We start from the raw sequence: 14,040 nt of genomic DNA on the forward strand, positions 1-14,040 counted from the left end.
GATTTTTCGTTATCTCGAGTCAATCTGTTAATATATTCTATCGGAAAATCAAGTTACTCCTGCCTGAAATCATTTAATAAATAAATTTTTGATTAAATAATTTGCTTAATAAATATATATTTTTTTAAAATGTTATATACCAAAGCAAAATATTTTAACAACGAAATAGTTTTAATAAATTTAATGTTTCAGTATATTGATTTTAACTTATATATTTAGCATCTATAATGTTAATATTTAGACAATAATTTATGGTTTATGTAATTGTTTAGTTCGTTGTTCGTAATCCAATTCGTATTTAATGGTTATAATTATGAGGGATGGTTTAATTAATTCATAACGACTTCTATATATAGTAACTTAACTCATCATTATAAACTTCGAATTATCTAAAGATTTTTTATTATTTTATTTTTTGTATATTTAAATTTAAAAAAAAAAATAAAATAAAAATTCAACTGATAACAATTCAAATTTTCAAGTTTAATTTGAAATATAATAATTACTCTTTAAATTATACAACATGTTTGAAATAAAAGAATTTATATGGCAGATAATGTAAGTCGTTATCAAATCATTCAACTGTGATAAAGATTTGTTTGATTTTAATGTACTGATGTAAACAAAGTCAGAACAGTTGCAACAGATCACACTCCAATAATAGCAAATGTCATTTGCTAGATTAACCATCCGAAGGGAAGAAAATAAAGTCATTTGGACCAGCTGTCAAAACCCTTTTATCGTCCGATTAAGTATCGTCCCTAGACTTTACCATAATTAGCAAGTAGTCGGGTCATCGACACATTACATTAATTGCTCTGCACCTCTTCGCTGTCGACTAACGAAATTCCGTTTACTTCACTCAAAATCTTTTCTACTGAAAACATCGTAGCAAATTTTTTTTATATATTTAATAAATAAAATTTAAAAGTACAAATACAAAAATTCTAATACAGTATATTTGAGATATTACTAAATAAAATCGATTAATTTGTAATTAATTAAGTTCCTTCTTTCTTATACGAATCAATATCTTAGAACGTATTAGAATTAAATGAGTTTGCTACAAAAGTATAACAAATACTATTCGAGGAATGAATTCAATTGAATATATTTCTTTAATTAGTTTTAATTCCTATTCTATTAATATATTACCATGAAATAAAATAGTAGTAGATTTACAAATTTAAAAGTTTTATACATTTATATAATATAAGGAAATAAATTTAAAGTGTAAACCACAAAAAGTATTAGCAAAAATGAACACCGTCTTCGACACCTTCAGGAGGTGTCGAAGACGTTGTAAAGTTGTTTATTTTACTAAAGAAATGTTTGCTGTAATGTAAAAAATTTTTTCTTTCTGTTGTTATTATGAAAGGTGTGAGAAAAAGAAAGAATTTACAGATGGTTTGACTGGAAACTTTTTGAGGAATAAATCAAAAAAATCTCCATTAATTCTCAATTGTAATTGAAATAGAGAAAGTATGTTCATCTCGCCTATTATTCTAAGTGAATAATAATCATTTAATTTGTTATCTGTTATTAAATCTTTTCATTAAAATAGAATAGAAGTAATAAAAATGAATATTTAAAAAAAAAATAATTCATTAAATGTTACTGTAATCTTTACAAATAAATAGCTGAAATGATAAAAATATCATATGTATTGATAATGCACATTAAATATTAATAAAGTATTCCCAGATGTGATCTAGAATATAAAAAATATTATTTTTAAATTCTTTACATTGTTAGAAAATATCGACTAACATTTTATTAGTAATTATTCAGTAGAGGGCAATGTGTTTTTCTGCTAGGAAATTATTTATGATGGATTCCACTTAGGTTTTTTTTCCCCTTTTAAAAAAAAAATAGTAAATTTAAAAGAATAACAATAATAGGAATAAGGACAATGGCAGATTTTTTTTCTGTTATTTTTCAAGTTCAAAAATTAATTTAATAATTGATATAAGAAGTCAACATAAATTCTTCTTTCTTAAGTATAAAAGAAAGATTTCACAGCAAAGTTTTTGTTGTTTGTTGTTATTATAAGCTAATTAAATTATAACAAAGTGAACGTTTTAATAATTCTAGAAATCATCTTTAATAATTTAATAAATAAATAATGACTAAAATAATAACTTGAATATATTTTTTTATTATTATTTTGGTTTCTTTCTAAATTGTAAATATGTCAACACTCTTTGTTATTTTCAAAATTCAGACTGAATTTTAATTAATTGAATTAAGTTATCTTAATTTTTAATGTAAACGATCATAAATTGATTTATTAGAAATGAGAATATCAACATTCTAAATTAAATATTATTAAATTATTAAGTTTATTTTAAAAGTATTTTAAACTTTATTTGACAAACTATTCATTATTTTTCACTTTGAAGTTATTTTATATTAATAATAAAGAATAAAACTGGCTTATGTCATATATTTTTCTCGAATATTTTCTATTGTAATTTCTTTTGACAGTATTAAAATTATCAAGAAATCTTTAAACATGAATATATAATCCGATTAATTTTAAACAATTTCAATATTCACTAACCAGAAGAACTTTTAGAATTGTTAGAGATTTAATTAATTCTTATTATTAATCTCTTCATAATAGAAATTTATAAAAATTTTTTTTTTACAATTTAATTTATTTAATTTTATATGAAACATAAATAGAGTTATATTATATAATAAAATGATGAATGGAAAAAAAATATATAGGCTATATATATATTTGTGTTTCATAACTGTTAAAGTACACAGCAAGTAACAACTTTCCTTCGAATGGAAATGGTAAATGTTGCATTTCGTACGAGTTCTATTCTTGTGAATATGTGCCTTCAGGTATACTTGCATCAATTCTACATATCTTGTGTCAATAAAATGGTTCTCTATAAAAGAACCTACTCCGCTAAAACAAATGTTATGAAAGGTTTCTCTCTCGCAGCAGGATAACTTTATTTACATATTTTATTTACATACGGGCTTCTTCGTTTTAGTAATAGAAATTATTAAATGGAAATTGGATTTTTGTCCTCCTCCAAAATAATTAAATTTTCAAAATATTTAATCTTTTTTTTTCTTTATCGCAAACTAACTTAATGTTTCCTTCATCGATTTCTTATTAGCTCTAACAAATTCGAAGTTATAACCGGAACTAGACATTATAATTTGATACCAGACACAAAGATGTGTGTTTACTTTCCTTTTATAATCTTTCCGAAAACATTCAAAGCTGTTAGATTAATTATTTCAATATAATTTTTCAAGGAGAAATGTTTAATGATCAAAAGACATTAAAATCTAAATGTGTTTTTCTTTTTTTTAATTTTTATCTGTTTCGATTTTTGACGATGATGGCGGTGTATTCGTGTTGGCAGAGCAGCAAGACGTTTGAGAAGATGAGCATCTGAATGGAACCATTACAGAGGAGAAGGCAGGAAGCTGTAAAGCAGAAAGACTGGGAAATATATTTGCCATAAATGAAGAAGGAGTGTGAGACGAGGGTATATTTTCTGTTGATGAAAAATGACGAGTCAGACATTTAAAGTACTCTGTAGCTGCTTCAAACATCTTACATTCTTCATCAGTTCTCCTTTTCAAAATATTCAATCGATCTTCTTCAATTCGTAAAATTCTATTGATGATTGGATCTATTTCTTCTTCTCGTTTTCTTTTTAAATTTGATACTTTCCTATTAAAAATTAATTAATTTTTAAATTTTATATATTAAAATATATCTATTAATTAATTTATTTCCTATTTTGAAAACTAAGCTTATAATATTTAATTAAATATTACGTAAACAAACTCACTCTGTATTAGAAATTGTACAAGAAAAATCGGATCCAACAAAACCAGGAATTTGATCTTTATTACTTTGATCGACAAAGTATTTTGTTTCTATTTGATCAGCACATTCTACGGAACAATCTGGTATAATTATTTCTGCATCTGTTTAAATAAATTAAATTTTAATACCAAAAAAAAAATGGTACTTAATGAAATAATAAACTTACCAGAATTGGATTTAGTGTTTTCGTATTGCAATTCTTCAGATTTATTTTCCAGTGTATTATTTAAAAATTCAGAAGAATTATCGTCTTTTCTGTTATATATTCCTTCCATTACATTCCAATAAGGCCAATCTATTAATTCTGTACGAAATAAATGTAAATGTTTCTTATTTATTTATTTATTTATAATTGTTCTGATAGATTTTAAGATAAAGAATTATTACAGAATTAATTTGAATTGTATTTTGTGCACTTTTGGAATATTTTTCTTTCGTCTTACAAATTGATATGATTTTATCCTTATTTACTTTTTTGAATAAACTTGTCAATATAGAAACACGCAATTTTTACATTATTTTTTTATTAATGTATTCACCCATCTAAATTATTCATAGAATTATTAACTATCTTACCTGGTTTAGAAGTTTTCTTAAGTTTAAAATACTGGCATTTCAAATTGCCAATTTTCGTCTTCCATTCTTCTTTAGATCGAATATAACCGCGAGATTTCAAAAGATTAGCTATTGTATCCCATATGACGGAATGTCTATAAGAATGCTCAAATTTATGCTGAATTGAATCATCTCCCCACACTTGAATTAATGCTAAGATTTCTTCATTGGTAAAATTTTTCGATCTTGTTATTTTGAAAGAGTCTCCGTCGTTACTCATCTTAAATGTCCATTAAGAATCATATTGAGAAATGGCTGCTTTCTACTGCCCCTAATCCGGGATATTCAATGCAGTGACGCACGTTAGCGATGTGGGCATGAGCAGAGAACATGGAGAAAATCGAGACTGTAACGACTAACGTACATTAGTTTAGTAGTCTCATCGATCTTTCTGCTCCCACTCTACATCTCTCTCTCTCTCTCTCTCGGTCTGCCTCTACATCTTAATTTTCTTATTTAACTTACATGTATAATTTAGAATTCTCCAACTCTTAGCATATTGATATCGTGCTCTGAATATATACAAAAAAAAAAAAAAAAACTCCAAGCATAAAAAGTATTATTAAAATACGAAATTTTAATATAAATTCTTTTATTTATTATTTATGTATTCAACATAATTTACTGCATGCAGATAAAATTAATCTGTGGCGATTTTGTAAAAAAAAAATAAATAAATAAATAAAAGTGGATAGACATTATGCATTATTGCATAAAATAACTTTAATCTACGTGAAGAATGAGTATAAAATATCGCTAAAAAATGGTAATTTATTTTTATATATTTAAAAAAAAATTCTCTCTCTCTCTCTCTCTCTTTATTGAAATTGTGAGATCGTAAAGTGTTACAGTATTATTAAATCACTGAGTATACTTGTGCATTAAAATCATTCAAAATGGTATGTCGTTTATAAATTAATGTTATTTAATATTATATATATATATATATAAGATCGTTTTCTTAATCGTGTATTTAATTATCATTAATATATTTCTCTTTATATTTCCATTTATTCGTGGAAATTTACATTAAAGTACATATAAAGAACAACAAAACCACAATAAAAATATTTCATGAATAGAATAGAAAATGATAAGTATTTTTAACCTCTTCAGGAAACGGGTTAGACCTTCTGATAGGTTTTATCAAATGACTTATGATAATTCAGAAAAGAGAAAATGTATTTTCTATTATGTAATACCTTCTTTTAAATGGATAACGTGCAGATAAATATAATACTAGATCGTTTTCTAATAAAAATATGAAAAAAAAACGATTTTTTGTTGTATTTTTGAAAACATCTTTCTACTGATGCATATACAGTAACCTATTCGGCTTTAAACGTATGATTTTTCAAAGAGCATAGGCCTATAACTAAAAAAAAAAAAAAACAGAAAATCAGTATCTGTCAAAACACTTCAAAAAGACACGTTTGTCCTTATTTCTCAACACACATTTGAATAGTTTTGATAACCGTTGATACCGCATGAATATACTTAAACTCTTTTTAAAAGGATTATCTGTACGAACGAATTGTATACTTGGATTTTTGTTTGCTTACTACTGTCAAAAATCCACAGAAACCAAAGTAACCTCGGGGTAAAAAAAGCAGTAGACCAGATTTCTTTCATGCCTTACAGCGTATCCTGAAACCGAACATAGTAAAATAATGATAAAAGCCTACAGTTTACTATATATATTTTTTTTATTTTACAAATATATCTAACATTTAAGAAATGAATCGTATTATTTTTTAATGTAATTTTAATCAACTACATAATATACAGTCGACCCCCCTATGTGCTGTTGATAATTCCGTTTTATATGAATTCCGTATTGTACGAGTCACTTACATTTTACAAATACGTGTGCCGGGCTCTGAACGGCTCACGTATTTGTAAAATCTAAGTGACTCGTACAACACGGAATTTATATAACACGGAATTATCTACCGTGTTATAGGGGGGTCTACTTGTAATTTATAAATAATATCTTGGCGTTATAATTGAAGCGATTTTTCCCTTTAAAACTTTCCTTCTTCTATCCATTTAGAATATAATTTATTATTTTCTGTCCTATTTTTTTTCCTTTTTTTTTCTTCTTTCCTGATTTCTTTCACTTCCTGATATTTTAAATTTCTATAACATCTAGAAACGAAAATACACCATTAATTGATAATCATATAATATAAATATTAGTATAAAGGACTGTATTATTATTATTATTATTTATAAACTATTGTAAATATTAAACTATTAATATTTTAATTCTCTATCAATATAATGAATTGCATGGTGCATTATGGAATTAAGATATATTATTATAATACGCTTATAATGGATGAATTCAAATAACGTTGGATTATCTAATACCCTTATTGACAAATAAGGATCAAGAATCTATAGTGTTAGAAGTTCACCAATCAGCTTTCATATAATAAAAGTAAAGTGAATGGTTTAAATTCTAATTCTAAAACTCTTGATCCTTGTTTGCCAATGAATAATATATAAAAATAATTAAAAGATTTATTAGTAATTTAATCGCAAATTTTTAAAACTTTTAATTTAATTAAAAGTTCTATATGTAATATAACTCATTAAATAGGCCTACAACATTATTAAAGTTTATATGATAATTAAGAAATTTTTATTTAATTTAATTTATTTACTTTACTTTTTAATCGCTAGATGGCGTTACACGTTACAAAATTTTTTAAAAAAATCACTTTTTTTTCGGTTTTAATAAACAATTAAATTATAAAAAAATATAATAAAATAATTCTATACAATACTTGTTAATAATAATAAAAAAAAAAGAAAATTAAATATAAAATTTTGATTCCATCTATTATTTGTATTTATTAAGTTTCTCTTAGTGAAAATTAATTCCATAATTTAATATGATAAAATAATTACATTTAGATATTTATAGTAAAGTAAGTTTTCAACAGTTGTAGATAGCTATTGTATGTTCACAATGTGGAAAGGTGCGAATCTGCATTCACTTCATTGTCGTTAATACAATCAAGAGGTGAATACAGTGCGAGAGCCATTGACTCCCTTTCTGTTTACGCTGTTTCCACTTNACTTAGATTATATCCATTAATAAATTTTATCATAGGTGCGAATCTGCATTCACTTCATTGTCGTTAATACAATCAAGAGGTGAATACAGTGCGAGAGCCATTGACTCCCTTTCTGTTTACGCTGTTTCCACTTCACTCAATCTACTATTTGAGTGGCTTGTTATAAATTAAGATATCTTATCCATCTTCAAAGGTAACCAGTGAACCAGGAACCAGTCGAAATTCCGTTCTTCGCTTTATTGTTGTTCACACAAAGTATCTGGCAGGTGTTACCACTGCCAAAATCTCCCAACAATGAAATGACGAAAATAATGTCTAACCGATAATTTATTATCATCCTCTTTTCCAACTACTTTCATATATTTTCAGTTAACTATATTTATCCATTTACAAGTTAACTTTAAAACATTTTTAATACATTAAATTCTTTATTTTATAATACTTTTTATGTATTAATTTATAATAAAGTATTATCGCTTTCAATTTAAAAAAAGAAAACAATTATATAAAAGCAATTAAATCATTCGGATAGAACTTCAATTATTATTATTCTTATGTAACATTCAATTATCTCGCTTATTATAATAATAAATGTCAAAAAAAATTAAAATAATATCCAATCATCGCTTCTTTTCTTATAATCGATGTTATATTTTTTTTAATATAATAAAGCATATTTTAAATAGTTGATATGATTAATTTCAAAGGCGGAACCTTTTGAATCATTCACATCATTAAAATAATGTAACAATTAAGGCAAGCCCACCAAAGTGGACAATTTATAAAGCGAAGGGAGTAAAAAAAAAAAAATACTTATTAAGATACAATGAATTAAGGGAGTGAAAACAGCTTGAAAGTGAAAAAAATTAATAATAATAATTACAGAAAAATATTCATTAGTAACATCGAGAGTCATTAGAACAACAATAAATGACGATTATATGAAAGACATTTAAAAATTGATTATAATTTCAATAGAAAATTGGATAGATTATATCAATAGGAGATATACAATACTTGAGATTAAACAAGCTTATATTTAATATATAACATTTTCAATATACTGTACTGTACTTCATCGTAGAGAATATTCACAATAGATTATAATTGGCGCCTTCTAAATTAGTAGGAGTAATTAATATTATCTAACTGGAATACGGTATGCCCCAAGACAGAAACATGATTTACTATTAATACATCTAATTAATAATATTGGTAACCGATTTTCTATCTTCGTCTAGGTAATTTGTGTCCATTCATTTTCTCAATATTGCCTTTTTTTTTTTTTTTTAAGCTGTCATAATCATAAACGTTTTGCAATCAATCATATAACTCGATTTTAAACCGCAATAAAGGTTAGCAAATAGGAGTCAATATATATTCTCTTAATGATACAAGTTCTGAACTGGTTACAATTTAATATAGATGCAAATATCCATAGATACTTACGCATATTTGCATAATTTTCGTCCACTATAATAATCATATCGTGCAATAACTTATTAATATGAACGGAGGGAATTTGCTTAACAGATAAGGAACTATTCCATTTAAATATAAACTAAAAGTTAAACGAATTATATCTACTTTAATAATTTATCATGTACCATTTAACAAATAAACACCCACACACACACCCCCTCTTATTTTAAAGTTATATTATTTACTAAAAACACTAATTACTCTGAACTGGTTACTTTTTAGGCAATCTGGTTTATGTCTTTAAAGCTCTACATTACTTAAAATGCAAATAATTACATTCAAATTACATAATATAGTGTATTATAGAGGTTTAAATGAACCTCATTTCTTAATCTCTTAGGATTAGACCTACCTTATTTAAATTACGTGTTATAAGAATTTATAAATTAACATTTTAATATATATTTTCTGTATTACACTGTGTAAATTGTATATTTAGAATTATTTAAAATCAAGAAATGTATAAAATAAATAAATAAATACGTCCATTAACTGTCAGTTAAATATATAAACAGTATAAACAGAAATTAAATCTGACGTATTTCAATCCAGATAATATATATTTAGTATCGATAAAAAAAACAATAATAATTAAATATTGTTATATTTAAAATAAAATATAAAAAAAAAGAGAAAGAAACATTTAATAAAACTAAACATGTCAAGCAATATAATAAATTTTACTAACTCTTTCTTGGAATAAAAAATAATTGGACATTTGATAAGAGAAAAACTTATTTTTTGGTCTCAAGAAGGGGAAAAATTCTCTTTTCTGATCCATTTAGAAATGAAATTTTCAAATGTTTGTAGAAAAACTCCTTTAATTTTTCTACTGAGGGTGAAATTCGGAACACTTTCGAAATGTAATAGTTAAATGATGGTCATTTATTCAAGCTGTCTGGATAAAAGCCAGTGTAAGTTTTAAAAAAAAAAGAAAAAGAACTGAAGAAAATTTTTATCTAACAGTTTAAAATTTTCTTTGTATCTAGGGATTACTAAAGACTCGCATAAATTCGGATTTATCATCATCCTTCAACCGAGTGTGTTTATTAAAATGTTAAGATTAATTGTTTCCTACCAAAAAAAAAAATCATTATTTTCTTTATATTGTAATTAATCAAACAATTAAAATAGAAAACTGATAACAAAGATGTTAATGGAACTTTAATCACGGCTATGATAAATACATATATATAAAAACACCCCGAAAGGAGTGGAACGTGTTAATATCGGATAAGATTGTTATTGATGTTATGCGACATGGGTGTAATGTTACCGAAAAAAAAAAAAAAAGGAAAGTTCTTATCTGATGAGAATAAAATAGTGTAACGTTGATGTCATACGAGATGGTTCTTTCATCACACACAGAGTATTTTTCTTCCGTTGTTGATGCTTTATCATTATGATATTATAATTTGTATACATTACTGATCGAAGTATTTTTCTTCTATCGATGCTTTACGATATTGTAATTTGTAAATTATACATCAACCATCAAATCATTTGTTTTTTTTTTTTTTTAATCGATGCTCTATTATTATAACGTTATAATTTGTACAGAAGAAATGTGCTTCTTCGTCCCTTAATAAGCTGAATTGAATGTATTCTACTTCAACCGGATCTAGTGTTACAAAAACCGGTTCGGCCACATGTTTCCTATTTTTACTATTAACTCTCATTTGCTATAACATATTTTTTGATTTTTTAATGCATTTTTATAAAAAGTCAATTTATCTTAGAAAATTTCTATTAAGTTTATTTTAAATTTTCTATTGAATTATTCTTATAATTAGATGTAAACGTAAAACTTAGATTATATCCATTAATAAATTTTATCATATAATTAAGTGATCAATCTATCGAGGTTTATTTGTAAATAAGATTAAAATTTCTCGTATAAAAGTTTAATTTAGATTATTAATTACTTCATAAAGCATATAGAGATTCACGTAACAATTAATTTTTAAATTGCTTATTAATTAAGGACGAGTAAACATTTTAAACAATATATATATATCACTTTATATAAATTTGATTGTACCTTTAAAATATACATCTATGTAAACCGCATCCTAATAATCAACAACCAGAAAGACTTTGACCGAGTGTACTAATTTGCATCTTGAGTTAGGTCGCTACTAGATACGGTAGACAACGCAATTTATCTGTTTCATGATTCTCAAAGGTCCCTTTTCAGGATCACTGTAATTTGGGAAAGAATCTCCTCTTCAAACTGAGTTGTGCAGCCAAGCATACATCTAATTTTCCTCGTTGATTCTAATCCTTAGCTTTCAAATCATACTGTTTCTATGCAGTTACTAACCAAATGAATTAGTTCCTTAATGACGTGATGAAATGCCAGCTACTACCATCAGTTTCTCCATATAGATTTCCGGTAAAGATGAACTATCTTTTCCGAACATAAAGTTAAAGAGAGTGATCTACTCTCTTCCAGACGGCGACACAAATGAAGTCTGACCAACAGTCTTAAGCAAAAAGAAAAAAAAAATAACCTAATTTGTGGAAAATCCAGACATTTTGGAAGTGATCTTCTTAGTGAGAAACAGTTTAATTTTTTAATATTTTAAGCCAAAAACATTCTTCAAATCTACTTTTTATAATTAAAATTACACTTAATTTTCACTTCCATCTTCTTAGACAGCTTCTTAAATTGTTTGACTAGCTTTCTTTCATTTATTAAATAGCTTTCATTAATGTCAACCGTTCTAATTAATCATACAAATAAGATTGGATGAAAGATAAATCTTCCTCCTACCTGACTATTGTTTTAAATTTCTTCAAAAGTAAGAAATGAGCATTTTCGTATTTAATATATTCGATAAAATTTAATATTATTGTGTATTTTAACATCAGATAAGTTGTAAAAAAATAATAATAAGATTCTCAAAAAGATCCTCAACTATCCAGATATATTGATTTCAAGACGAAATCTCATATAAACTTTGTTCTTAAAAAGTCATTTTCATCTAAAAGTTCGAGACTTTTTGGCCTCACTCGATTAAGAGGATGTCATCTTGATCGCATGATAAAGTTTATAGATACATCTGTTTGCTCTTTCAGTAAAGGAAATTGATACATAACTCTGACATACGATTGGTCTTAATAATAGTGAAGAGAATTGTATAAAGTTTTGAGAAAATCATGTTTCTAATTTAAGCTTTAATGACATTAAAACAATCCGTATTTATGTATTAAGAATCATAACAAGTCGATATATAATTTAACAAACACTTAAGTAATTTAATCAGCATTGAAAAAAAAGCTATAATAAAATTTCTCGTGACAGATTTTACCCATTAAAATAAGGTTATATTAACGTTTAACAATCAGTGTCAGATGAAACAGCGGGTGGGATAATAAGAGATGATATGTTAGGGAACATTCTCAGCAGGAAATATTCCAGGTGATAACCAGCATGCGACTCGTCAACATGACAGAATTGCGAAAGTGACTGACGATCCCGCATTCGATGTACTGACAGATTAGACTTAGTAGGCTTTCCGGATACAAGTTATCGTATTACTTCTTGTCTTTCCTTTTCGTATTGACATTTTCGATGCTACATTTAGTCTAGTTATTTTTTTTTTACAAGTAGCATTTTTTATATCGGATTCGAAGCAGAAAATGTAGAAAAATACGTTTAAGGATTAATAGTGTAGAAATTTTCCTTTATAAATCAATATGTCTTATATTATTGATGGGTCTGTCTTATAAATTTGACAAATATCTTTGATCAGTCTATATAAAGTCATAGTTCAGTGCAGTTGTCGCCTCGAATATGACAAGATCTCGAAGGAAAAATACAAAAATTATCGATTTTTTTTTTCTAGTTTCGCTAGTTCTTAACTTACTTAATGAAGTCGTTGGCAAGAGAAATTGCTATGACTATTTAATTGACTTTCGAAACATTAGCATATAAAATATATAGATCTACTAAAGCGTATTGCATTCATTTCTTTTACAAAATTTCTTAAATATCTTCGAGATTTCTAAAGATTTTTCCATAATTGCAAAGACGTTATTAATCTGACAATATTGATTATAAAATGATTTATTAAAATGAATATTTAATAGCAAAATGTATTATTATTATATAAAATTTCAATATATAATTGTGTATTAACGTATTCTACTGTAACTTGGCCTGGAGGCCTTATTACTTGTAAAAATAAATTAAATAAAGTTATTTCATCTAAAAAACCTTTTTATTAGTTAAACATAAGTAAGAAAATTAATTAATTTTCTAATTAATTTAACGATCGAAGCGGTTAAAATACCACCTCTGAAGGACCCTGGATTGAATCCGAACGAGCAACTACACTGGAATTTTTCATGGTTGGTAATTCTCGAATATATTAGGTCCGTTTCTATATGTTTTTCCCTATTGTGAGCTTGGTCGACTCCACAATGCACATGGAAAAAAATCCCTCTTAATGGCCACACAGTACTGAAATCATTAAGATTTTTCTTTTTATAATTAGAAAATTACAAATTAAACAAGGATTATTTTAATGTTTTCTTATCAAACTATCAAATTTTCATAAAACTATAATTATTTTTTCTCATTTTATCTGTAAACAATAATTTGTTCATTAAATTTTTATAATGTAATTAATGAGTAACTAAATATTAAACTTCAATATTTAAATTACAGTTTATGAATTGTTATATGTTTATACCAACGATAAAATTCTTGTAGTTTGTTAATATCAGGAGATAATTTTCCTTGGTTTATTACAATATTTGCATTAAATACCCAAACTAAATATCATCATACAATACCTAAGGGGCACATCAGAATCAATCAGAAAATCGCATCTTAGTTGATGTCCAGAAGCTAATATTTATGATAAGATTGTTTTGTTCTATATTCTTATTTATTTATTTATTAAAATTAATTCTACCATCAGTTTCTCCATATAGATTTCCGGTAAAGATGAACTATCTTTCCCGAACATAAAGTTAAAGAGA

At 25.6% G+C, this 14,040-nt stretch overlaps 1 protein-coding gene across 3 annotated transcripts; it reads right to left on the reverse strand.

The window, feature by feature from the left end:
* Positions 1 to 723: 723 nt before the first annotated feature.
* LOC111632373 (trihelix transcription factor GT-3a-like) lies at positions 724 to 4,879 on the reverse strand. Of its 3 annotated transcripts, none has more exons than XM_023376798.1 (5): positions 4,442 to 4,879; positions 4,032 to 4,169; positions 3,828 to 3,966; positions 3,591 to 3,706; positions 724 to 877 (listed from the first exon to the last, which is right to left on the reverse strand). In XM_023376798.1, the coding sequence occupies exons 1-5, from the start codon at positions 4,698 to 4,700 to the stop codon at positions 810 to 812; spliced, it is 720 nt and encodes a 239-aa protein (XP_023232566.1). In that variant the 5' UTR covers positions 4,701 to 4,879; the 3' UTR covers positions 724 to 809. The 3 variants fall into 3 exon arrangements, with proteins under 3 accessions (XP_023232566.1, XP_023232557.1, XP_023232570.1); XM_023376802.1 differs by lacking the exon at positions 724 to 877 and adding an exon at positions 3,386 to 3,527; XM_023376789.1 differs by lacking the exon at positions 724 to 877 and having other exon boundaries at positions 2,724 to 3,706.
* Positions 4,880 to 14,040: the final 9,161 nt, after the last annotated feature.

Source organism: Centruroides sculpturatus, unplaced genomic scaffold, assembly GCF_000671375.1.
Source record: "Centruroides sculpturatus isolate CEXI.00-Female unplaced genomic scaffold, Cexi_2.0 scaffold125, whole genome shotgun sequence".
Taxonomy (NCBI): Eukaryota; Metazoa; Arthropoda; class Arachnida; order Scorpiones; family Buthidae; genus Centruroides; species Centruroides sculpturatus.